General features: G+C 38.7%; 1 protein-coding gene across 4 annotated transcripts in view; it reads right to left on the bottom strand.

The window, feature by feature from the left end:
* The window catches only part of EPC1 (enhancer of polycomb 1), a 108271-nt gene that overhangs the window by 58685 nt on the left and 23228 nt on the right, over nucleotides 1-26358 (bottom strand). The window contains exon 1 of one of the 4 annotated variants that reach the window (XM_040451034.1): nucleotides 12567-13007. The exons of 2 other annotated variants lie outside the window; for them this stretch is intronic. In XM_040451034.1, the coding sequence (XP_040306968.1) occupies nucleotides 12567-12719 (153 nt within the window). In that variant the 5' untranslated portion in view covers nucleotides 12720-13007. Of the gene's footprint in view, nucleotides 1-12566; nucleotides 13008-26358 lie in introns of those variants that run through there. One more of the 4 variants, XM_040451035.1, reaches the window with a different exon arrangement.

Genomic DNA, 26358 nt, shown 5'->3' with positions numbered 1-26358 from the left:
AGTAGCTATTTTCAATCCTATCAGATCCAATGTTCCTTCTTTTCAAATTCCTTCACTATTCTGCTTTACACATTTTTCAAATATTCAATCCAAGAACCTACTGCAAAACAAAGTAGAAATAAAAGGAAAGTAATTTACAATCAAATATGTATTTCAACATGTAATACATGTTGAAATTTGGGGTATGTACCTAGGAAGACAAAATGAAGCAATCACAGATGCTACATGTCTACAAAGAATCACTGTGAATGTGAGTTAAAAAAAAAAAAACACAGAGTTTATGCTTTAGGTCTGTTGATTCAAATACTACAAATGATGTTGATGAAGTTATTTCCAAAATGGTAACAACTCACTACAAAAGTTCTAAACAAAACACAGTATAATATTCCCTTATTTTATATACTAGTAGCAATCCTAGAAATGTTAGTATATATAAAAACTGTACAAAAACACTTTACATTTAGGTCCTAGACTCAGAAAATTTACAAGTGGAAATTTCACCTACTAGGATGTTCTGTGGGATAGTCAAAAGTCCCATGGGCAATTCTTTGCGTTGCAGGACTACTCTTTGCATGATGGAACTCATACTGTTCCTGACCCCAAGACCATCTCCCCAAAATTGTGACAATCAAAGGCATTTCCACAATTTTCCAGGATATCCTGAAGATGAGAGAATAGTATAGTCCCGGTGGAGAACCACGCAGAGAAAGGAGAGTTCTCAGATACTCAATAACCTCAAATATCCACTTGCTGGATCCTGAAACAAGCATACTGTACCCAAATCCTTTATTGTAAAGATATTTACAGGCATACCTCATTTTATTGAACTTCACAGGTAATGTGTTTTTTATAAATTGAAGGTTTGTGGCAACTCTGCACAGAGCCAAGTGTATAGGCCTCATTTTTTCAACTGCATGTGCTTACTACTATCTTTGTATCACAGTCTGGTAATTCTCACAATATTTCAAAAATTTTTTCATTATTGTATTTGTTATGGTGATCTGTGATCAATGATTATGACTCAATGAAAGCTCAAATGATAGTTAACGTTTTTTAGCAATAAGGTATTTTTTAATTAAGGTATGTACTTTTTTTTTGTCATCTTATTACACACTTAATAGACTCCAGTATTGGGGCGCCTGGGTGGCGCAGTCGGTTAAGCGTCCGACTTCAGCCAGGTCACGATCTCGCGGTCCGTGAGTTCGAGCCCCGCGTCAGGCTCTGGGCTGATGGCTCAGAGCCTGGAGCCTGTTTCTGATTCTGTGTCTCCCTCTCTCTCTGCCCCTCCCCCGTTCATGCTCTGTCTCTCTCTTTCCCAAAAATAAATAAATGTTGAAAAAAAAATTTTAAAAATAGACTCCAGTATAGTGTAAACCTAACTTTAAATGCACTGGGAAACCAAAAAATTCACTTGATTCGCCTTGTTCCAGTATTCACGTTATGCAAGACCTGGAACTGAACCCACAGTATCTTTGAGGTATGCCTGTATATAACTGCAGCAGGAGTGATAGATATTCCTTGAAGTTCCTCAAGCAGCCAGTTTCTACCTAGTGGGGATGCACATCCTTCAGGCTATCACACCATATGTAGCTGCAGGAATGGCTCATATAGATCAGAGTATCTACTAGGAAGGTATCCTGAACCGTTTGTGCATCTGAAGTTGGCTGGATAAACTTCTTTGGCAACAGAGTCCAAAACTTAATAGCATTTCCCTGGCTCTTATCACTCTGACCTCACCATCACCTAATGTGATCCAATCTTCCACACTTCCTTGTTTTCCCAAACTCTTCCACTCAGTTATCTAGAATAGAGATATCCTCTTCATAAAAGTCTCAAATTTCTTTCATTGTTCCCTCAACTTCTTGCCCTGACTGAAGCCTGGCGGTGTCTTCCTGAAATAGTGCTCCCTATAGCCCTTTTAAGAAGAAGCTATTTATTTTCCCATGTCCAACTTACTTAGAGGTGGGTTAAGTATTCATTCTCCTTGCTTTCCACCACCAATCCCATACCATTTCTTTGTTCTCCTTTCAAAAATCATAACCCCCTCAGAAATTCAGAACATCATTCTCCCCAAAGCTGTCATACACACTCTCTTGGTCGAGTCACAGAGTTTCCAGTCTTGTTCTCAACTACTACCAACTACACTTCTGCCATCATGACCTTCTCACCCACATTGATCTTTTTCTGTGTTCCACCTTAGCCACCATTCCTGTGATTATATTCTAGCTCTTGCCTTCACTAGTAACTGTGCCACCTCTGACATCCAAAATCAAGCGTCTCACTTTTTATCCACGTTTTTTTTTATTTTTTTATTTTTTTTATTTTTGGGACAGAGAGAGACAGAGCATGAACGGGGGAGAGGTAGAGAGAGAGGGAGACACAGAATCGGAAACAGGCTCCAGGCTCTGAGCCATCAGCCCAGAGCCCGACGCGGGGCTCGAACTCACAGACCACGAGATCGTGACCTGGCTGAAGTCGGACGCTTAACCGACTGCGCCACCCAGGCGCCCCAAGCGTCTCACTTTTTAACCACCACCCTCATGATTTAGTTTCACCTATTCCAGCAGTTGCCTCCCACAAAACCTTTTATGCCAATGACTCCTACCACTTCTCCACTATTCATCAGCTTCTTGATATCTCCTTTCCCTGCTCACCCAGTTTAGATTCCATGGTCTATCATGACAATCTACCTCACTAATCTTCTCATCCCTCTCTTCTTCCTTTGTACTTGTTGGGCAAACATTAATGCCCCAAAACCCCTATCATATACCTACTTGGTGCTTGAACTCAATTTTAATGCTTGCATTCAACTGCTGAAGTGAGCTGACAGGTCTCACTTTAAATGATCACAAATATTGAGCCCTCCGCTCATCCATCAATCATACCACATTTCTCTAGTAAGTCAGCTTTCCCACACATACCTTCATCTGTCTTAAGGTCCCACCCCCCTCTGAGGTGATGACCTCACCTCATACTTCACAGAGAAAACAGAATCATAGAATAAATTACCTCATTCTCCCACTGTCAATTCTAACAACTGAACTGAGTTTTTTTCTCACATCTGCCTTTTTTCTTACTTTTAAAGAGGAAGAAGTATTTCTGCTCTAATTAGCAACCAACCCCCTCTATGAAATTGATCCAGGAGAGACAGTTTTAAGGAAATAGTTTTTAGGAACAAAGTCCCCAGTGGAAGAGGGGATAGGATTATTTTATCCTTTTTAACAACATCATTCCAACTATTACACTAAGTCTACTATTTATAATGACTCTTTTAAGATTTTGGTCTACTAATTCTATTACCTGGGTTACTTCTGTGTCTTCTGTATTTTTTCCTTAGTCGTTAGTTGTATGTTCCAGCTTCTTTGCATACCTGGTAATTTTTTTTATTGGATGCTAAACACTAAGTTTTATGTTGTAGGATCTTTTAGTATTCTTTTGAATATTTTTCAGCATTATTCTGGGACACAGTTAAGTTACCTGTAATTAGTCTGATCCTTTTGAGAATAGTGTTTAATCTTTGTTAGGCTGTATCCTGAACAGTCTTTAGAGCTAATTTGGCCCTAAAACTAAGGAAATAACTCTTCTGAGAAATCTTACCTGATGCCCCATGTTATTAGGATGTCTTTCCACTCTGGCCAGTGAGAACACAACACATTCCTAGTCCTGTGTGAGCTCCCAGGACTGTCCCTCCTACTTCTTTACAGTTGCTTTTGCCTCAGCCTTCAAAGTTTCCTCAGACAGTCTCAGATCAGTTTTCAGGCACCCTCAAGGGAATCTCTGGAGCTCTCTGTGCGTGTCTGATACCCTGACCTGAAGCCACTTCAGCTTCCCCAAACTCTGAATTTTCTCTCTTCCAACTCAAGGAGGCTGTCAGTCAGGGTCTATTTGGGATCTCCTCCACATATGCTCGAAGCCTGGAAACTAGGTGGGTAGAGATGGGGAAACTGAGGACTAGCTTTGCTTCCCTCATTTATTTCCTACCTTCCCTTTGTGTCTGCTGAAACTTTGTAACTCATTTTATTTTTTAAATTAATTACATTTCCACCCAATGTAACTCATTTTTAAAAGAAATCATTTGTTGATCTCCCAGCCTACTTCAGCCACTGTCCTGTTTTTTCTGTTCCTTTTCATAGCAGAACTATTGCAAAGCATCGACTACAACTGCCATGATTCTTTTATCTCTCATTATTTCTTCTATTCCTCACTGGGTTTTCCTTCCTACTTACTCCACCAAAATAGGCCAATGGCACATATGTAATCAAATTAAACAATCACTTTCCCCTACTCATCTTCTCAGTGGACACAGTTAACCAATTTCCTTTCTTGAAACACTTTGATAATTTTCTTCCTACTTCTTTAATAGCTCCTCCTTTAGCTGAGCCACAAGGCACAGCTTTAAAAGCCATCTCCCAAAGACTTGCCAATTTATAGCACCAACCCATGACTTTAAAATATTACATACACTTCCAGTGCAGACTGTTCTAATTCACTACACTCTTACATATCCAGTTAAATATGGACAAGAGGCACTTCAAACACATCCATTCTTTCTGTATCCTCCCTTCTCTGTCCCTATTTCAGTAAGTGGCCTAATCACCCTACCATCCAGGTGCTCAAGGTAAAAATCAAGAGTTAATCCTTGATTCTTTCTCTCCATCTAATACATTCAGATCCACCAGCAACTTCTGCTGGTTCTACCTTCAAAATATACCTCAAATCCATCCATTTCTCTTTATCTCCACTACCACCACCCTAGTTAAAGTCACCAACTCTCATTCTTGCTCAATATGCCTCATTCTCCCATATGATAGCAAGAATAATCTTGAAAAACATGACTTCAGATCATGGCACTCCTTTGCCTGAAATTCTCTAATGGCTTACTTCATTTCTGAACAATCCAAACTCCTTGTAGTAGCCTATAATACCTTACCAGATATAGACTCCTGACTATCGTTGGGTCCTCAGTCAGAGGACCTTTTTTCATTTTGCCCTAGTCATATTTGCCTTCTATTCCTACCTCATATTCTCTGCATCTGTGGGTCTCTCTGCCTGGAATGTTCTTCACCCAGATTTTCAAAGGGTTGGCTCATTCCCACCATTCCAGGTTCAGATCCAACGTTCCTTGACCATCTATGCCAAGAAAACTCTATCTTCCTCCTTCCATCTGAAATTAACTTGTTCCACTGCCACATAAGAGTTATAGTTTTTACTTTCATTTGCCTTTTTTGTGTTTCCCCATTACAGAATTCATTCAATGAAGCAAATATTGAACACTTACTACATGCCAGGCACTCTTTTGGGTGCTCAAAACACATCAGTGAAATAAAGCAAGACAAAAATTCCTGCCCTAATACAGCCTATATTCTAGAATGTAAGATCCATGAAAAAAGGAACCCTGTTCAGTGTTGTAACCACGGGAACTATAACAATCCTTGCCTCAAAGCAAATGCACAAGTATTTGCCACAAAAGTGATTGAAAATGGGCTAATCTACATTTTCTCAGTCTGTGTACAACATACCTCATCTCAAATATCTCCACCTATCTATTAGAATAATGATCAAATTCTTGTTTCAGACTTCAAAACAGCCATATTTATATTGTTTCCCTTTAGACTCTTACAGGTGAAACACAAATTTGCAACCACAACTACACAATTCTGGCTCTAATTTCAAATTCTCATAACAATAAAAGCTTTGTGACTACAGCACCCGTTTATGTTTAAATCCTTTAGAACTTGTGAGTCTTTCTGGACTAAACTGGAACCAATTATCCCTGCACCCAGACTACCTTTATTTCCATGTAAATTATGTTTATATAATATGCAAATGAAATTATTAACTAATTCAAGATTGAATGACTATTCTGTAAACACATAAAATACTTCTGGAAACAGACCATAATATACTCATTACAACAGGAAATTACTATAGCCTTACTTCACTTTGCAGTTAAGAAAACCTGGGTGAGTGGAAGCAGGTGTGCATACACTCAACTGTCGGAAGCTGCACGAGGCCTTGAGTCTAAAATTGGTTTTCCTGGGGCACCTGGGCAGCTTGGTTAAGTGGCTGACTTCGGCTCAGGTCATGATGTCATGGTTCGTTGGTTCGAGCCCTGCGTCGGGCTCTGTGCTGACAGCTCAGAGCCTGGAGCCTATTTCAGATTCTGTGTCTCCCTCTCTCTCTCTCTCTCTCTCAAAGATAAATATTTTTAAAAATATAAAAATAAAATTGTCTTTCTCAAATTATTACCCAAATTTAAAGACACACTTTTTGCAACTACATACAATGCTACAAGGACAAAGAACATATCTAACACATTCATATGGGATAATCCCAAATACAAGGGATTGTGTAAATGTAAGTAAGCCACAAAAGCCAAAATACATTTTCTCAGAGAATATACAACTGCTACTTGTGGTTCTAAAATACTGAAAATAATTCATCCCAATATATAAAAAAAATTGAAACTATTAAATCATTGATGGGATGTTTTAAATCTCACATTATCTTTACCCCTGGATTCACTCTAAGGCCATGTCATTTCAGCCAGAACTCTATATTGAAGTGAATTCAACCAAAATGATCTGCTTTAATAATCTGTTAACAAAATTCAGCAAACTTGTCACCATGCATTAACAGAAGCTGACCCAAACCTTTCAAAGAACTGATTATATCCCCATTCATCAAAGCTACAACTCAAATAATGGGTCATAATAGATTTAACTACATGTTTTTGTTTTTCATCTACCTACTACACTGGGGTTAGTGGATGAAATTCACTTCATATATATTTAAAGGTATAAAGTTGGGTCTCCACTATGTTTGAAACACTCAATAACTCAAAATCGTTCCCTATAATCGCAGGCTTTAAGTTACATAAACTTGATCAAGACCTGCCAAAATTTACAAATGTGTTGCAGACGACAAAGCTTCAAGCAACTCATTGAAAGTAGTTCTAGCAACTTATTTAAAATATTTGAATCATTTCTCATCGATTTCCCAATAAATTGATATATTCTTACAAAAAATTTACAAAACACTAATGTAAATCATACTTTGAGGGTTCAAAAATTTACTTTAAAAAGTAAAAGACATACTCTACTCCTGTCTTTGTATTTCATATTTTCATACCACTTTGCACTTAGAAGCTCACAACTCATTTCACTCCCAAATTACAATATAAAATTCTCTTTTCCTTGCTGGTTATCTTAAGAAGCAGAATTACAAACTATGTCTTCATCCCATGGTATTACTGTTACTTTTAAAATACTATCTTTTGGGGGTGCCTGGGTGGCTCAGTTGGTTAAGCCAACTGAGATCTTGGCTCAAGTCATGATCTCATGGTCAGTAAACAGGAGCCCTGCATCAGGCTCTGGGCAGGGCAATGTCAAGCCTGCTAGAAATTCTCTCTGCCCCTCCCCTGCTCAAGAGCATGAGCATGCACATGTGCTCTCTATCAAATAAATATACATTTAAATGCTAGCTTTTGCTTTAAAACTGCTGTTTAACCAACCGCTGATAAGAAATACCCTTAACTTTTTAGGAAAACTGAATCATATATAGTAGATTCCAAATCTTTCTATCTTTCATCTGTTTTTACTACCATGATGTAGTAGTATGCAAAATATAAAACTAAAACCTAGTTTTTAGGACTGTTGGTTTAACACTTAAATCTAGCCACAAATTCATGAACCTGTGAGTACAGATTATTCCTCGTTTACAAAATTTAGCTACCTTACATTTAGACAGTATTTTTAATTAAGTACTGTTGATTAAAAGAAAGAAATGGTAGTTCAGCACAAACTCCATTACAGATCACAAAGCCTCTACAAAACATGGTAAATACGTAAGCCTGTCAGTTTTCATTACCATTGTTTTTATAAGAAAATGAACTCTAAGTTCAAATGGTATTAATCCAAAATTTTAAATATCAAGTAGTACACTGAAACAAGAGCTCTTTAGGCACCTAGGAACCATAGTTTTCAAGAGGTTCCTTTTGTAGTTAAGAGTAGTCTCTTCCTTAAGCCAATTAAGAAAGAAAGGGGGGGGTGTGGAAAAGAGTCGTCTCTTCCTGAGTTGCCTATAGCTAAGGATAGAATTATCCTTCTTCTAATAAGTCTATAGAATTGTCATACTAATAAAACCAAAATGACTTCACTTGAAATTTCTAGGAGAGTTAGTAGCCCTTAATCTTGAGCTTTCTGCTCCAATTTGTTACCAATGCTTTGAGAAACTGATGGACAAATATGAACTTTTCCCCTAGAAAAATATACCATCACAAAATTTAATATGCATATCATGGGAATTCACTACTTCCAGAATCATTTCCATGCAGTCCTTAGAACTTAGAAATTTCTCAAAAATATCTTGGTGGGGGGGGGGGGGCTGATTGGCTCAGGCAGTAGAGCATGTGGGTCTTGATCTTAGGTTCATGAGTTCAAGCCCCATGCTGGCCATATAGCTTACCTAAAAAAATAAATTATAAAAATATCTTCAAGTAGAAATTGGACACTAAATTTTACTATTGCTTCTCAATTATCTTTGATTTTAAATAGACTAGTTATTGGCTACTTAATGCAAAAAAAAAATTGTCGAGTCCTTTCTAATTCAAACTATTTGTAAAAATTAAACTTTGCTTCTACTGTAACTGAGATTTCACATATTTTTCTTCACTTCCAAGAAAGAAGGAAGAAATCTAATTTTACAGCTCCAAATACAAGGACTAAAAAAATCTTAGTTCATAAAATTTTAAAGGGAAAAAAAAGATTTTTGGTTTATTTCAAAAAATGAGAAAACATTTAAATTGATCATTTAAAGTAGAAAAACTAGACTTTTATCAATTTTTGAAAATGTAACACTTATTTTTCCTCATTTCAGAGATATATACATATTTCCAATTTATCCCTAATTAAAAACAAAAAACCCATCCACTTTATAACTAGTCCTTAACTTGGATCTAATAACATTATATACAGGACCTAATAATGGATGGTAGTTCTACGAGGAGAGAAAGGCAGGTGTATGAGACCATTTTGTCCAGATAGAACCCAATTAAAACAAGGTGCTGGATTATAATGGCTAGACCCTACTTCAACAGTCTCAAAGATAGCTGTGTAGGGTAGTATCAATTACATCACCTATTCTACCCAAATCAGACTAGGTAATAGGAGTAGAAAGGTTAACTCTCCACTCACAATAGAGCCACAACACCCTGGACATCCCAATGAAAAAGTTACACTATAGGAACCAGGTAGTTCCAATTTATTAATTATCACTTTAAAACCAATGTTTTCAGAATGTCTTTCCTAGCAGAATTATACTTTAATGTAAAGCTCCAATTCTAACCAACATAAATCAATTTTATTAAAAACACACCAATAGTACCAACATCTTGCAAAGTTATCCCTTCAATTAAAAGAGAAGCCGTGGCACTAGACTTAGTATTTCAACATTCCTAACTTCAAAGTTAAGATCTCAAATTTAAGATTATAATCTTAACAAAAATGTTAAAATATTATAATGGCACAAACATGTGCCCTCTCAACTTATCCAAATTTTTCTTTTTTAAACCCAAAGGGACTCATTTATCTCATTTTAGAACTGACAGTCTATTGACTTCCTATTTGAAAATTACTTCTGTAATTCATCAACTCCAAGACCTCATCAAATGTTGTTTTTTGACTTAGCAATCTACAATGTATGACAGTGTGCCAATTCAAACATTTAATCCCTAAACATCTAAGACTCAGTCAAGTTCTTCAATTTATTACAATTTGGAGTTATTTTTCAATCCAACTACACTAATAAATAACAACTAAATTCTAAAATTGAGTAAAGTCACGGGGGTGGGGGGAGGATTTCTACTTAAAATTGTTTCTTAAAAATTAAGAGGCATGCCCAATTGTGTTCAGCTTATATTATTAAAATTGGTTAAATAGGAGTACATTAATAAGTTTTATTTTCTCAGTGGTAAGACCTAGAATTTGTCTGTCCTTCACCACAGAAACAAAATATGGTAACAATTACCAGACAGTTCACATGACAATACTGCAGATACATTTTGATCATGAAATGCTTTCTTAATCAGGGGGTATATACAAAACTGTCATCTAAATCTGCCCCATCTTTAATGATCAACATACCATTATACTTTTTTTAGCTAGACCCTCAATGTCCAAGGCAAAAGTTTGTTTTAACCATTCACCTTTACAAGTACATCATGCTTCAACAAATTATCAAAATATTTTTGTTTTTCTAAAGTTAACTCAGAATTCAATTATTTCTATGTTTAGCCTACATTTTCAATATTGTGTAGCATGCTATTTTCAATATTGTGACTTATATGGCCTACTACTACTGACAACATGAACCAGGACTGTACAGCAGCAATTTACTTGGTAGTGCTTACATCCTTATATTAAATTCAGTATCTACTCTTGATGTCTATGCTTCACTGACCATAGTTTTGGCTGGATGTAAATTGAAACAAATTCTAAACAGATGATGGAAAAAGGTAGCTTAAAGGAAAATAAAAATCCCTCACGCTCCTCAGAGAGACTGCACATGTTACTAATGATATCCATTGTACTATAAGACGTCAAAATTATTTCCGTGAACAAAATTATCTATAAAGTTTAACAAACATTGATACTTTAGTTGAGTTCAGCTCGGAGTTCAGGTTGTAGCTCGGGACTGTCCAAAATACTCAGAAGCAAGACTTAACTAAATGTCTAACACGTACTGTAGTGCTACCTTGCTTTTATAAAGCATCTCCCCACCTTCCCTGGCTGCAAAACAAGAACTACAAATTAAATTCCAAGGCAGTATAACACCAACACCCCAACTTGAAAGTATGATCTGTAAAACTTAGAAACAAAAATAAAACCAAAAGACAAGATTCTGCAGTCACAAGCACTTTAATTTTTAAAAACAAATCACTTATTAAAAAATAAATGGCACCAATCTACTCTAAAGTTGACACAAGTAAAATAAATTGAGAGGTTCTGTCTGATAAGTGCTGAAAGTCAGTGCTACACCAGACAATCTCAACTACTACATGCACTTATCACTTGGCTTATCTGTAAAGTTAGACTTAAAACACTACTCTCAAAAATAACATTCAACTGTCAGAACCATTTTACTTTAAAAGGCTAAATAACCCAAACAATTTGAAGAGCTTTATTTTCAAAATCAACATTACAGAGCATAATTTCTACATTTAAAATTCTTACAGTACCAAATAGAAGTATTACAGTACAATTTTCCACAACAAAATTGCAGCACACAAATCTTGCGACTCCTTGATTTCCTTGAACTGTCAATACGCTGCACCCTGTTTAAATGGCTGTACCTGAAAACCAAAGTATGCAATTCCTTAAGATTAGAAGTCATCAAGCTATACTGTCAAGAATCTGGGGAAAATGAGAGGAAGATTCTATTATCCTTGTGTCTCAACCCAGTTTCCACAACAAGGTAAAGCCATAGCTATGATAAAATGTCTATTTGCTGTAAATAGTTAAATACTGAAACCCACCCGATATAAAACATCTGAATGTGAAGATTTCTGTAAAATGAACTCACTTAACTTTAGTTCGGTTATCGATAAGTAAGGACCCTCTTTCGAAATCTAGATCTATAAAACATCTTCTTAAATTGGGTCGTTTCTTCCCCTATGTTGAGAAACCAGAAAGAAGGCAGACTTACACTTAAAAAAAAAAAAAGCTATTAATAAAGTTACAGGCTTTAGAAAAGCTACGTGCTCCAAAATAAGTCTGCAACATAGTCTCAAAGATCAAAGAAAAAGTCAGGGATAGACAGTAGTTTATTACCCTCCGACTAATTAGAATTGGGGAGGACTGAATGCAAAAGTCCCAAAGATACAGAAAATGAATCTTATCTTCTATAAAAGTCATCCGAGCAAACACGCAGTACTCTCAACACTCTGTTGCAGGGGGTAAAAGGAATACAAGCCTCACAGACCTGCTGTCAACATTACATGCCCCAGTGAGGCTCCCCGTGGGGGCCGCACAGAGCCCAGCCACCTTTCCAGGCCATCGGGAAGCGAAATTCCCCCACTGTGCACGGAACTTGCGCTCCCCAGCGCCCGCAGCGCGCGAAGGCCGAGGTGGCCCTAGAACGCCACCCAGCGGCCTGCCGGGAGGGCTGCAGGCGGGTCCTCCGCGGCTCCCGGCTCGCCGCACCCCCACCGCCACCCAAGCCCGATCCCCTCTCCGGATGCACAAGGCCCAACCCAAGAACTAAGACCACAAAATGGCTGCCGGCAGCTTCGTCACGTGACCCCTTTGTGCCTTTCGGGCTCCCGAACTCCGCGGGACCCGGGTACAAGTGGCCGGGGTCGGCGGGTGGCCTTAGAGGGGGCCCCGCCGGGCCGCGGCGGCCGGGGGTCGAGGCCGGGGGAGGCGGGGTAAAGGCCCGGCCGGCGACTGAGGGTCGGCGGCGAAGAGAAGATGGCGGCCATTTTGTGTGGGTATGCTGCTCCGCCGCCGCCGCAGGCAGCAGAGGGAGCGGGGCCTGGCGCTGGGTCGGACAGGGGAGTTAACACGTACCGACTCCTCTTCCTTCTCCATTCCGGTGGGCATCTGCGGCACGGCCCGGTTTATCGAGGCGTATTCGTGCAGGTCGGGCAGATCCTCACAGCGGAAAACCGGCAGCGGCTTCGAGGCGTCTAGCGCCCGCGCCCGAAACGACAGTTTACTCATCTCAGGCGCAGCAGATACCTCTCCGCTCTGGGGAAACGGCCCCGGCCAGCGGGATCATGGAGAACCGGGGGTTCGGTCCCCACTCGCCTACCGCTGCCGGGGACTTGAGGGGCGGAGCGCAGAGCCCGCCGTCCGGGCACTAACACCAGCCGGGAGGGTGGGAGGCTGTGCCGCTCCGCTCCTCTCTCGCTCGCTCTCTTCAATACGCCATGGCCAACATGGCGGACATTAAAACTCCACTGTGCGCTCTTCAGCCAACCCCAGCCATTCCCCACACTGCATCGCGCAGGGGGGCGGGCAGGGGGGGGGGGGGGGGGAGCGCGGGCTCGAGGCCGGGCGCCGGCACGGAGCGCGCGTCCCGCCAACCCCCGGCGCCCGCCGGCCTCGCTGCTCGCGGCCCCCACCCTCCGCAGGCCCGGAGGCGGACGGGCGGGACGGGGCAGACTGGGCGCTCGGACGCCGGGAGCCGACGCCTCGATCCTCCTGTTCCTCCTTATAGCGCACACGCTCACTTTCTCACGCTCGCTCCCTCCCCGCGCCGTTTTCTGACAGGCAGAGGTGCAGGCAAACTACCCAGCCGCAAGCCGGCTTAGCGAAAGGCCACGGCGGGAGAATTGCGGGGTGGTGCTATTACTCGGGGGGTGGGCGGGCTCGGCACCTGTCACCCCCGCCAGCGGCCAGCGCAAGGGGCGGGGGCGACTCTGGGGGGCCAAAGCCGCCCTCGGTGGGGGTTAGGAGGGGCGCTCCAGACGGCGCTGCGCACCGATGGCAAATTCAGTGGGTGAATGCATGTCTTAGTTATCGCGGCTTTTTAGGTCTTTAAAACAAAAATACAAACGAAATTAGGGGCAAAATAATACTTTGGGTGAACTTTTACCAGCGATTATTTTTCGTCTAATGAAATTCTGGATTATAATATTTGACAGGCTCCGCAGCAAATCTTTGGTCAGTTCCCATCCACTGAACTCAGTATAAACGGTACGCATCCTTCTCCGCTCCAAAATAGGTCTTTTTTTAATCTTGCATTTTATGTACCCATATTCACACTTTTATTGTAATTGAAGCAAAAGGAGTTCTTATCGGGCACTATGACCTTAAGGGAAAAAAAAAATTTTAAACGACCTACTTCAGGATTGCACAGCCAATTCATTATATGTAGCTCATGATTTTGTTTGCACTGAAGGAAAAAGCTGCTTCTATGACATAGTCATGGGTTCACACTTATCATTTGTTCTCTGAAAAACTTTATAAGATTGAATCATATAAAGCCTGTAGTGCTCCTGCCAAATTGAAACAGAAAAAAAGGGGAAGAACTGATATATTAATTTTTGGTTTATATTATACATGAAACTAGGTATCCAGAGAGCTCCTTCCGGTGGCATATTAAACAAAAACCAGAAAGACTGTTAGGGTGGGTTTAGTAGGTTTGGCAGCAAAATTTCAAACGTTCACTGAGATAGAAAAATGTTTTATAAGTCTGCTTTTCTCCCTGGGGCTACACAGTAAAAATAATCACAATTCTTAAATACTGGGTTGGATGGGAACTGTTAACTTGCTTAAGGCACATAGGAAACTGCTATCTTCCAGGCTGGTTTAGCTACACTCTACCAGGTGGGGAGAAGAAAAGGAACACACAGACTCCAGTTCTCAAAAATTACCCTAAAATTCTCATACTGACAACTTACCTCTGGGAGGCAGAGGGACTTTCATCCACATTTTCTATACTAATACTGAGCATTTATTCAATGAGCAAACATTTATGAGCCCTCGTGGCCTTCTAAGTATGCTGCTGATGACTTATCACTGGCAGAGCTCAGAGCTCGAGCAGAAGGACCTGTAGATGAAAACTGCCACACCTGAAGTAAGTGTTATACTGAAAGCACAGGCTATTGTGGGAACAGGCAGGAGTGGCACCCAATCCATAGGCAGTGGCTCTAATGAAAGCATTCAGGGAAGGTTTTTTTGGAGGAGATGATATCTGAGTCAAAATTGTGTAGGATAAGTATGAGGTAACCTTGCCAAAAAAAAACAAAACAAAACAAAAAAAATGAAGAGAAGTATATTAGGCAAGAGAAGCAGCATGTGCAAAGAATTAGCCACGAGAGCCCGTATCATATTCTGGGAGCCTCAAGAATTGCCAACCACACTGTGAAATAGACACCTATTTAGCCAAGTTTAAGAGTTCTGGTTCAATATTAGTCTAGTAGTCCTCTGCAACCTACAATATTAGATTTCTGAAAATCCCACAAGTAGAAATCCATTGATTTTATAGAAGACTTCATAGCACAAAGTCTTTACAGACTTTATAGAACAAAATAGGATCTTAAGTTATGAATGAACCACCACGGAAACAAATATATGTATTTTTAAACTTCATGAAAATAACAGCTTATGGATAACATTTTCTACATCCCTTATGGATACTGTACAAATCAGTTCCTTGTTCTCTAGAAATTCTAGAATCATCCTCCATGGCAGGTTCAGAGATATGCTTACAAATTAAGCTTGCCTTTTCGCAGATAATATGCCTGCTAAGTGACGTTTTCTTTTTGCAGCAACTCTCCATTCAGCTCAATGACCTGGATTTCTGACTCCCAGGTCCTACTGGGTTTTCAAGGACCCAAAGACTGGAGTCTCAAGCTTCATACTCAATTCAGTTCCCTCTCTCCTAAGGGCCAGGAGTGCAGAAATAAAGGTTCAGGCTTAAATGTAGGGAATACAAGTAAGATTCTGATAAGGGGATACCCAGTAAACCAAATGACGAGTACTAGGCAGTATGGTGAAGTGCATTGCTATGGGAGTTCAGAAGGAAAAGTCAGTTTCACCTGGGCTGATCAGACATCATGGAGAAGATAGCATGTGATTTGGTTCTGAAAGATGACTAATATCCCAGTTGGTAATGGCAATGGACTGGTAGAAGAAAAGGTATTCATGGGAGAAAGCAACTGTATGAACAAAACAGTGAGAGAAGGCAACTGCCAAGTGTGTGAAGGTGAGGTTTATTTGGCCAGAGTTCAGTAGAAGACTCCAAAAACAAACCAGGTGTGTGGTAAAACTGGTAAGCTCTTGGGTTGAGGGAGTAGGAGTAGAAAGTAAAGAGATAGAAGTTTTAATGGTAATAATAATTACTCATATCATCATGCTGAAATGTGCTTCATTTCAATTTACACCAAATACAGAAATTCTGCTGAAAACACAACCAAGAATGTGTGAAATGCAACTGCTCTAACACTGCAGTTTGCTATACATAATAAACCTGAAGTATGGTTCTAAATTTTAGTTCATGTCCAATATGTGCCCAAGTCTTATTATTTATTCTTTGAAACTGTATCTAGGATTTGTCTCCTTATTTCCATTCCCATTGCCTTAACCATCGTGCCAGCTCTCATCACTTCCCAACTGGAAAGTGGGAATTCATAATTATATTCATTCATTCCTTCAAGAAACCGTTATTAACCACCTACCTAACAGGAATCTGCAGGTACTCTTTTAGTGGCTAGTGGTAACTAATAGTGGCTGGTAGAGGTTCCCTGGGTATATGAAGGACAAACTGCCCTTCAGGGCTTCATAGTTCATGCCACCCAACCAGTGTGCCTAAATCCCCATTCCGTGGGTATCCTCCCTTCCCCAAGTCACTTATTTATATCTGCTCTTTATTTTGCCCATTAGATAAAGCCAAAAAAAAAAATTTTTTTTTTTTGGTATGGTTGTTAAGGCCTCATAACTTTGCCTAACTCTGTCCAACATCGTTTCTCATTATTGCCTAAGACAAGCTCTTCACTCTGGCTGGTATGTCTCATAGCCATCTTTAGAAATCAGCATGTCTTTCCTGCCTCCAGATTTTTATTCATTCCTTTTTCTCAGTTCTCCCTGACTGACAGTATATTTCTAGCTAACGAAATGCGAAATACGACCTCACAGGAATGTTTTGAAGATTCAATAAAACATTCCATGTAAATATTTAGAATGGTCTCTAGCCCACAGTAAACATTCAGTAATTATAAACTATTGTTATTATCCCTCAAAATCCAAATCAAATATCATGCCCTCCACGAAATTGTGACTACTTAATCTCTCTGGGTTCTAATTTCCTAATATGAAGAATGAGTGAGTGGTTATGTGAATTCAAAATAATTCTTCTTAAGTCTGCACCATTCTTTCTCATCTCTGAACTCCCATTACACTTCCAATCAGTAAGAATAATACCTACCATTTACTATGTGCCAGGCAATGCGGAAGTACATTTTATTTTTTTTTATTTATTTTTTTTATTAAATTTTTTTTTCAACGTTTATTTATTTTTGGGACAGAGAGAGACAGAGCATGAACGAGGGAGGGGCAGAGAGAGAGGGAGACACAGAATCGGAAACAGGCTCCAGGCTCTGAGCCATCAGCCCAGAGCCCGACGCGGGGCTCGAACTCACGGACCGCGAGATCGTGACCTGGCTGAAGTCGGACGCTTAACCGACTGCGCCACCCAGGCGCCCCCGGAAGTACATTTTAAATGTATTATCTCATTTAATTTTCATGAGAGTCCTCTGAGATCTGTCCTGTTATAAAGGTTGCAGAACCTACCTATGGTCACAAAGCTGGTGATGGGCAACGCTGAGATTGAAATCCCTAGTGTCTGATTCCAGAGTGAAGCCCCCATATCCAGGTTATAAAGTGAAGCATGGAGTGAACTACAAGTCAGAAAAAAGAGATGTTGAATGTAGCCTTCCCTTTCAAGAGGCTTGGCAATGAAAGGAGGAGAGGCAGAGACAAAGGGTAGCTATTTGGGTCACAGATTGTGTTGTTTTTGAAAGTGGGAGAGATGTGGGCATGTTTGTACACTGAAAACAAAGAATCGTATAAATTGATTAATGTTAGAACTGTCTTCTGAGGCAGGAAGGAAAGAGGGCAAAAATGGATGGTGATGCAAAGAAGTTACACTGTCTTTGATTAAACAATAAGATTTAAAAAACCATGATGCCAGTTTTGCTAGCAGGAGTCTAGATTCTTCATTCCTTCAAGCATTCAACAAATTTTGATTGGATGTTTACTAAGAACTAGGTGAAGCAGTTTGTGCTGCAGAACAATGATAAACAAGACATGATCCCTATAGCCTCATAGAGTTAATAATAAAGTGAGATATTGCTTTTACATTTAATTGAGAAAAAGTGAAATTAATTTCTTTAAAATGTGTGAATGTATAATAATGATCTCAACATGAGAAAATGATAATAGGGCTATAAGGGAGCATTGTGCAAAAGCACTACATTTTCACTTAAAGTTATTTTTCCTAACTTTCTGCTTCTTAGTTTCATGATAAGCTATATAAAGCAATGGCATCAAATAATTCTTCCAACATAACATTTAGGAAAATAAAAACTGGAAATGCTTTCATGATGTGTTTTTCCCCCTCAAGGAAATATTGGAAAGTAAATATTGCAATTGTTTTGCAGTGTATTTAATAGGGTGTCAAAGAAATAATATCTGAACTGATTCTTCTACAGAGTTGATTTATACATGGAATTCTGTATGGAATATTTAAGATCTATATTTGAGATAAAATATTCAGAATGTATCCAGAAATAATCTATCTCTACCTTAAAAGAATAAAGGGAAAATATTAATCTTAGCAAACTGTAGCAGGATGGACTCAAAGTTATTTCAGTTTACCTTTATCTCCAATACAAATTTTAACTGGAAAAAAAAAAAAGAAAAGAAAAAGAAACACAACTCAAACAAATTGGGCCTGAGAATGAATTAGAATATTTTTAAAAATTCACAAAATGGTGCCAGCAGTATTGAAATTTAAAAATTAAAAAAATAATACATCGTGTTGTGAACTATAAAATCCTAAATTTGTAGAAAATCTATTATGAACCCAGCAAGGATTTTGCCAAAATGGTCTAAATTTTCTCTGGAAAGAAAAAAGGTGATTAGGTAAGTTTAACCATTTTGAGGACTGGGCTTCCTTAATTCCCAGGTCCAACACATGATCTGAGCTTTTCTTCCCCAGTCCTAGTAGGCAGTTGATGAGACTTCTGTGGCATTATTTTAGTGAGGATAACACTAGACTACTGGATGCAGTTGGATGCATAAGTGGGAGTTATAAACAGGAAATCATTTGAAACTTGAATAACAATTTAGTACTTTAGAGGAATGTCACACATTCCAACAATTAATTTGCCAGAAGAATAAAAGTCCGCCTTAGAAAACAAGGAAATTGAAGAACTAAAACATATATATCATATTTGGTAGTATTTATCTAAACTGAATTTTGTTAAATTCGTGTTAACTCATTTAATGCAGTGAGTGGAACTTACTGACAAGACTACTGTGTACAGCCCAGGTGTTTGGAGCAAAGGTTGTAAGGAGCAAAGACCTAAAAATGAGCAAGTTCGGAGAGAAGAGAGGAGCGGGCCGGGGGAGGAGGAGGAAAAGGGAGGGAGGGAAAGGGAATGTAGTAACCTTTTAGGTGTCTTACAGTCTGAGCACATAAAACATCCTATAGTTGAGCTTTAGTTTTACTAAGCAACATAAACAAATCAGTATGGTATAAATGGTAAATAGGGTGAAGAAATGAAACTTGGGGAAAAGCGAAAAACTGTTCATGAAGTAGAAATTCATATTGGAAGGTTTATATCAAATTTATCAGTGGGTGGTAGACAAAAAACAAAAAAGATTGGGAAGAGGGCTTTCAAAAGGGAGAGAGACTTTTTGAGTTGCTATTATTGCTTTTATGACTCAAGGCAGGAAATCATTTTCCTTTTGAAACGTGGGGCACAGAATTATCTTCTCTATCATCTAATAAGTTAGTATTAGTGAAATTAAAGTTTTACTTTCACTGTATTCTTTATGATACGTTGAGCAACTGTTGTGCCGATTAGTTAGATAAATACTCTAAATCCAGTTTCTCCTCTCTTCCGGAGTAGGGAAGGGAAAGTGACGATTTCAACCGCAAGGACTGAGATTATAGGTGTGAAGAATGATTCATGGAGGAGGAGAAGGGCATGGAGAACAGAGCCGGAGAGATACGAACATCGAGGAGACAGCAAAGGGGCAAGAGCCAGGAAAAGAACAGAGAAGGAGAGACAAGAGGCTGGGAGAAGCACAGAGAGAAGCTGGGTGAGGTAAATGTTTCAAGGAGGACCAAAAAGATTAATGAGGAAGACCAAAAAGAATGAGGCCGTCACTGGAGATCATAGCCAGCAAGATTTCTATAGGACACTGTGGGCGGAAAACATACTCTGGTGAGTTGAGATGTGAACTGGAGGAGTCATAGGCTGAGTGGTGCCTGAAGCATGTTAATTAATCATTTACCAGGCGAGCCAAAGCCAAGTAAAATTTTGAAGTGATTTCCCAATACTTTTTCTGTGATAGTTTTCTTGTTACTTGCCCACAGGAGTGAGAGCACCTCAAGGCCAAAAATCAGCCTAGCTTCAGGACAGAGCCAGGGACACAGCGTGGCTAACATCATCAGCACCTCCCACATTAGACATTAAAAGAGAATACATTCCATTATTTCACAAGTCTTTACAAAATCCTAGTTACAGGAGGAAGTAAAACTTATCTTCCATCTTTAAAGTTGCAGAAACTAGTAAACAAAAAACCAACCCAATTTGCTTAAATGAGTAACTAATAAGGACATAAGTCATATCCAGATCTTAAGATTTCTTCTGAATTAAGTTTCCCAAACACTAGACTCATAAGCCAAAAATTAAACACAGGTACACTGTGGTAGCACATATGCAGCACCTGGGTGGCTCAGTTAACTGTCCGACTCTTGATTTCAGCTCAGGTCATGATCTCGTGGTTCATGAATTTGAGCCCTGCATTGGGCTCTGCACTGACAGCCTACAGTCTGCTTGGGATTCTCTCTCTCTCTCTCTCTCTCTCTCTCTCTCTCTCTCTCTCTCTCTCTCTCCTCTCTCTGTGCACTCCCATCAAAATAAATAAACATTAAAAAAAAAAGCAGTAAGTTAGAAAAATACTATTATATATATATATTTTTAAAAATGTATGGGCTCATAAGGCAAAGGATCAGGACAACTCCTGCAGAAAAGAAATCTTTTACAAATGCTTATTACAGTATTTTCCAAATTTATCTGACCATGCAACCCCTTACTATGTACTATCAATTATTACCTTTAGTTCTATAAACACACACTTTGGGAAATTCTAATCTAGGTAATTCAAGGAAATAAAAGTTTTTTTCTGATCAAGTTATTCTTTTAATTACTTGAGAAGTCTGAACATGTGAACTTTGAAAAAAGCATAACGATCTTATAAATGTAAAGTATTATCCTTATTATCAGTTAAGATTTTTACCCTGCTAAAACCAGTGTAAAATAAGACATTTAAGTATAAAAATGAACAGAATTCTGACACAGAATTTAGCAGATTGCTATACTTTGACAATATATTGGGTATTTAATACCAAGTAAACCAAAATATTTAGCTATGTTTCTGTCTAGAAGTTTCTCTGTTAAAAAGAACATGGTGAACCACTTTGATCCAGAGATTTCTATTCTAACTTAAAACTCTTGGAGCTGCAGTTTCTCCATCAGTGAAATAGTAATCAACAGAATCTACCATGTAGGTTGATACATTGATTCAATGGAATCATTAATGCAAAGAATTTATCAGGAACCTGACACAAAAGTAATGCTCAATAACCATGAGCCATTTTTAAAGGACATTTTAATTCTATTTTATCCCATAGGTCATTTTATTTTTCAGAGCTTTTTTTTTTCTGTATATACAGTATAAAACAACATGAATTGTAAAGACTTTCAAAATTCTTACCTAAGGACACAAAACAAAACCAAGCTAAAAAAGTCCTCACATGAAACCAAAGTCCAACAAGATACACACACACACACACACACACACACACACACACACACACACACAACTAATTTAGATAAAACATTACATTCATCTTCTAGATTTTTTTGTTTGTTTGTTTTGGGGTGCCTGGATGGCTCAGTCCGTAAAGCATCAGACTTTGGCTCAGGTCATGATATCACCGCTTGTGACTTCCAGCCCCACGTTGGGCTCTGCGCTGAGAGCTCAGAGCCTGGAGCCTGCTTCGGATTCTGTGTCCCTCTCTTGCTCTGCCCCTCCCCCACTCGTGCTTTGTCTCTGTCTCTGTCTCTCTCTCTTAAGAATAAATAAAACCTCAAAAAAAAATTAGATTTTTTTTTGTTTCCCTTTAGTAACTTTGTATCATTCCTAGGTTTAAATCTACAAGGAGCTTTGGTGCACCTTTCCCCCCCATTGACAAATGACTCATTGAACTCAGTGACTACTCAATCTCCAAATCTGGTCAAGCAAGCTCCCCAGGGGGTCAGAGCCTCTCTGTACAAGCTGCTACTGTTTCCCTTAGGCTGAGTGCTTTGTGTAAAAACAGTCAAAGGATAAGTAACATTTTGGACTCCGAGTAGCAACATGGTACAGTAAGTAAATCCAGGCATCATGTGCTAAAAGGAATACTGGCATCCATGTTTAAAGCTCTGGATGCTAATCTAATATCTACCAGTTCCCAGCAGTATGATCCCATAGAAATGATTTAGTTTCTAAGCCTTAAGTATCTCATATACTTAGTTTAAAGAATACTTGTTTTCCTCTCTTTTAGGCCATTATGAAGAACAAATGAGGTAATGTAGTGAAAAATTTTTGACAGCTACAAAGTACTAAACAAATATTAAGGAAGAATTTATTATTTCAATTTCACTGTAGTGGTTAGGAAGGGCATACACATACCCTTGCCCCAAAATAGCATATTGGAACAGAAAATCCATGACCTGTCCAAATCATGCAGTTGATCACAGAAGATTGTTGGCAGACTGAGGGGGCTTTGGACATTTCCTTAAATGGAAAATCTTGAACACAATACCAAATTCACCCATTTCATTTATGTTTCAATAATCTTTTTTTGCCCCTTAAAACCTATCATAAGTTTGAATTATTCTAAGAAATGTACCTGTATTCTAATTCTTACAATTATAAATTTTTATCATTTTAATATATTTTTCTCAAAAATTCCTCTTTCTCATCATCACTCCATTTAGAACAGAAAATTAATAAAAATGTTTTTCTCTGAATTTTCTCTGCTCACTAATTTCCCACATTTTATTATTTTTAATTTAAAAGCATTTTTAAAATATTTGTTTATTTTTGAGAGAGAGAGAGAGAGAGAGAGAGAGAGAGAGAGAGACAGAGCACAAGCAGGAGACGGGCAGAGAGAGAGGGAGACACAGAATCCAAAGCAGTCTCCAGGCTCTGAGCTGTCAGCACAGAGCCCAACGTGGGGCTCAAACTCATGAGCTGTGAGACCATGACCTGAGCTGAAGTCAGAGGCTTAACTGACTAAGCCACCCAGGCAGCCCAATTTCCCCCATTTAAAAAGCAGCATTTAAGGTTTCTAGCAGATGATACACCAATAAAACAAATGGCTAATATGTAGTGGTTAAAATACTAACGCCAGAATCAGAGGTGATTTCGGTTTGATTCTCAACTCTGCTTTTTCCTAGCTCTGTAAACTTAAATTATTACTTCTTTGAGTTGCAATTTTCTCCTCTGTAACATGGACATAGTTCATGCCTCCAAATATTGTTTGGTATAGAAACCACGTAACCAAATTTACTGAGTTCTTACTGTGGCTGGCTGCTTTACATGCATTCTTATTAAAAATTTTTATTAATTTGTAAAAAAAAAATGTCAGCACAGAGCCGGACGTGGGGCTCAAACTCCAAACCATGAGATCATGAACTGAGCTGAAGCCAGATGCCCAAGTGACTGAGCCACCCAGGTTCCCCTGCACTATCTCATTTAATCCCTACAAAATTTTACAATATAGTTTCTGTGCCTGTTATTATAGTAAGATTCCAATAAGAATTATTAGATAATACTATTTCACCAAAAAAGCTGAGCATTTTTCTTAAAAACAGATAAGGAATAGTTTCCAGTATAGGTTGGAAAGTTGGTTGCCTTGGAGAGGCTGAACCAGGTCCTAATTACCTTCATTTTAATGTAAATACTAAACGGGGTATACACTAGCTGTTCGGTCCTTATTTTCTTCAAACAGAAATACTCAAAGCCCAAACCTTAAAAAGAAGGAAATGTTATCTGAATAAAAACGCGTTCCTTCTCCCCCAATTTTTTTAAACCCTATCTTTTGTCCTTCTAGTCACAAAAATGCTAGTGCGTGCGCGCACACACACACACACACACCCTTATATCAGGTTTGTAGCAGACACTATTGTGTGTGTTCTGTTCTTCCATCTTAGCAGAACTCTCTGTCTTTATTTTCTTGGGTTGTTCCAGAATCTGTGCTTCTTCAAATACATTTTCATGGTCTACTTGAAAATTAACGTTCTTCAGGAGTAATTTTGAACTACATTCTGTCTAATGGTCTTTCTTAAAATTCTGTTTTCTCAATTCTCAGTGGGAATAAAAAACAAAACAATTTTAAGTATAGAGAAAAGAATCTAACTTAAAATTTTTTTTTAACGTTTATTTATTTTTGAGACAGAGAGAGACAGAGCATGAACGGGGGAGGGTCAGAGAGAGGGAGACACAGAATCTGAAACAGGCTCCAGGCTCTGAGCTGTCAGCACAGAGCCCGACGCGGGGCTCGAACTCACGGACCGGTGAGATCATGACCTGAGCCGAAGTCGGCCGCTTAACCGACTGAGCCACCCAGGCGCCCCAAGAATCTAACTTTATAATAATAGCAGTGCCTCTGTTATGTGGGTTTTTAAGACTATTTTTAGAAAGAAAGAAAAGGTTTTTAAGCCATGTTACATTTTATAATTGAGTCATCAATGAATTAAAAAATAACTCATGCTTGGCTATCTCATCTGTATTAGTTATTCACGAACATTTTATGTTAAAAGATGTAGGTTCTAATCCTGCTTCTTAACACCAACTAGCTGTGTAATCTTGATCTTAATGTCCTTGGGCCATTTGAAAAAAATGGACTTTGAAAAAAAGCACTAAGACTTGATCCCTCCCAACTTTCCGACTGTCAAACTGTATGAACATCTTGCCTTTTCTATAGTTGGTAGAAACAAAATGAGGATATGTGAAATTTTTTAAATGTAAAAGTCTAAGAAAAGATAATTAAAATTGAGATATATGATTTTCATAGTAATTATGCCTTTCGTATTTCTTGGCTATATGTTTACATAGTATAGAAAACCCTTACGAAGAGTGTAAGAGCAAATAAAGTGAAAGCTATGCCCTAGAGGGCGAGTGATTTCACTGAGTGAGTCAAAGATGTAATGCTCTGCTAGTTGGTAATTAGTAACACTCAATGCTTAAACAAAAGGATGCTTAGTAGAAGTAGCTTTGCCATAACTATGGTCAAATGTGATCTGAGAAATCCATGTAGCTTATAAGGATATCATTAAAACTGGAAAATAAGGATTGAGAATTATCTAAAGAAAGAGACACGGTTCAAAATAAAAGCTGAAGCAGAAATGATCAAAATAATTAAATCTAGTAATAGAGCTGCAATTAGTCTGATATTCTCACTGGAAAAGTACAGGGAATTTCTATGTAATAAATCAAGAAAATAACCCAATGCTATTATCCTGCCACTAAGAAAAATACCAAATAGAAACAACCAGAACAATAATAGTAACAATTTAACCAGTTTAACAATTTAAGAAGTATAAAGAGTACATTTAAATCTTTACATCAAAAAACTAGATTATTTCATACACTTTAATAAATTTTCCTAATGTTTTAATTATTGGCCCCTGCCTCTGTGCAAGCATTGTATTATGAACCATGGGAGATACAAAAGAAAAAGATGTTATTTCCTTTAATGGACTTAGTTCCTGTGAAAACAAACAGGGTATGTCCTGTGTGTACATACTGGTGTATCCTGGTTTGAAAGGTAATGTTAAAAATTTTCTATTTTTATATTTTTAAATTTACAAATGATTGAAATGAAATATACAGAAAATGGTTCATAAACTTATGAAGCTATTTGTTTTTATCTCCTTTCATGTTATTTAAGAACCGAACATTTATTCATCATTTCAAGTTTTCCTTAATGAAGGTGGAACTCAATATTCAATAATTATGGAATAGTCAGCCCCCAGTTTCTGTGGCCACTTAAAGTGACAAGTATAGGAGTGCCAGAGCAGCTCAGCTGGTTAAGTGTCCAACTTTGGCTCAGGTCATGATCTCACTGCTCTGTGCTGACGGCTCAGAGCCTGGAGCCTGCTTTGGATTCTGTGTCTCCCTCTCTTTTCCTATCCCCCGCTCATGCTCTGTCTCTCTCTCTCTCTCTCTCAAAAATAAATAAACATTAAAAAAAATTTTATTGTGCCTTGGTGGCTCAGTCGGTTGGGCATTAGACTTCAGCCCCGCTTCGTGAGTTTGAGCCCCGCATCAGGCTCTATGCTGACAGCTGAGCCTGGAGCCTGCTTCACATTCTGTGTCTCCCTCTCTGTCTGTTCCTTCCCCCCCCCCCCAAAAAAAACAAATAGACATTAAAAAATTTTTAAAAATTTTCTTCATGTGACAAGTATAACGTATTATGTTAATACAAGGAAAGAAGCATACATAAAGATGAAATGAGGCAATAAAAAGCAGGACATGAAGGGCAATCCATGCAGAGATCACAGCCTCCTAA

This window comes from Herpailurus yagouaroundi, unplaced genomic scaffold (genome assembly GCF_014898765.1).
Source record: "Herpailurus yagouaroundi ecotype Mexico unplaced genomic scaffold, PumYag 203, whole genome shotgun sequence".
Classification (NCBI taxonomy): domain Eukaryota; kingdom Metazoa; phylum Chordata; class Mammalia; order Carnivora; family Felidae; genus Herpailurus; species Herpailurus yagouaroundi.
This window is presented reverse-complemented; position numbering and strand designations above follow the sequence as displayed.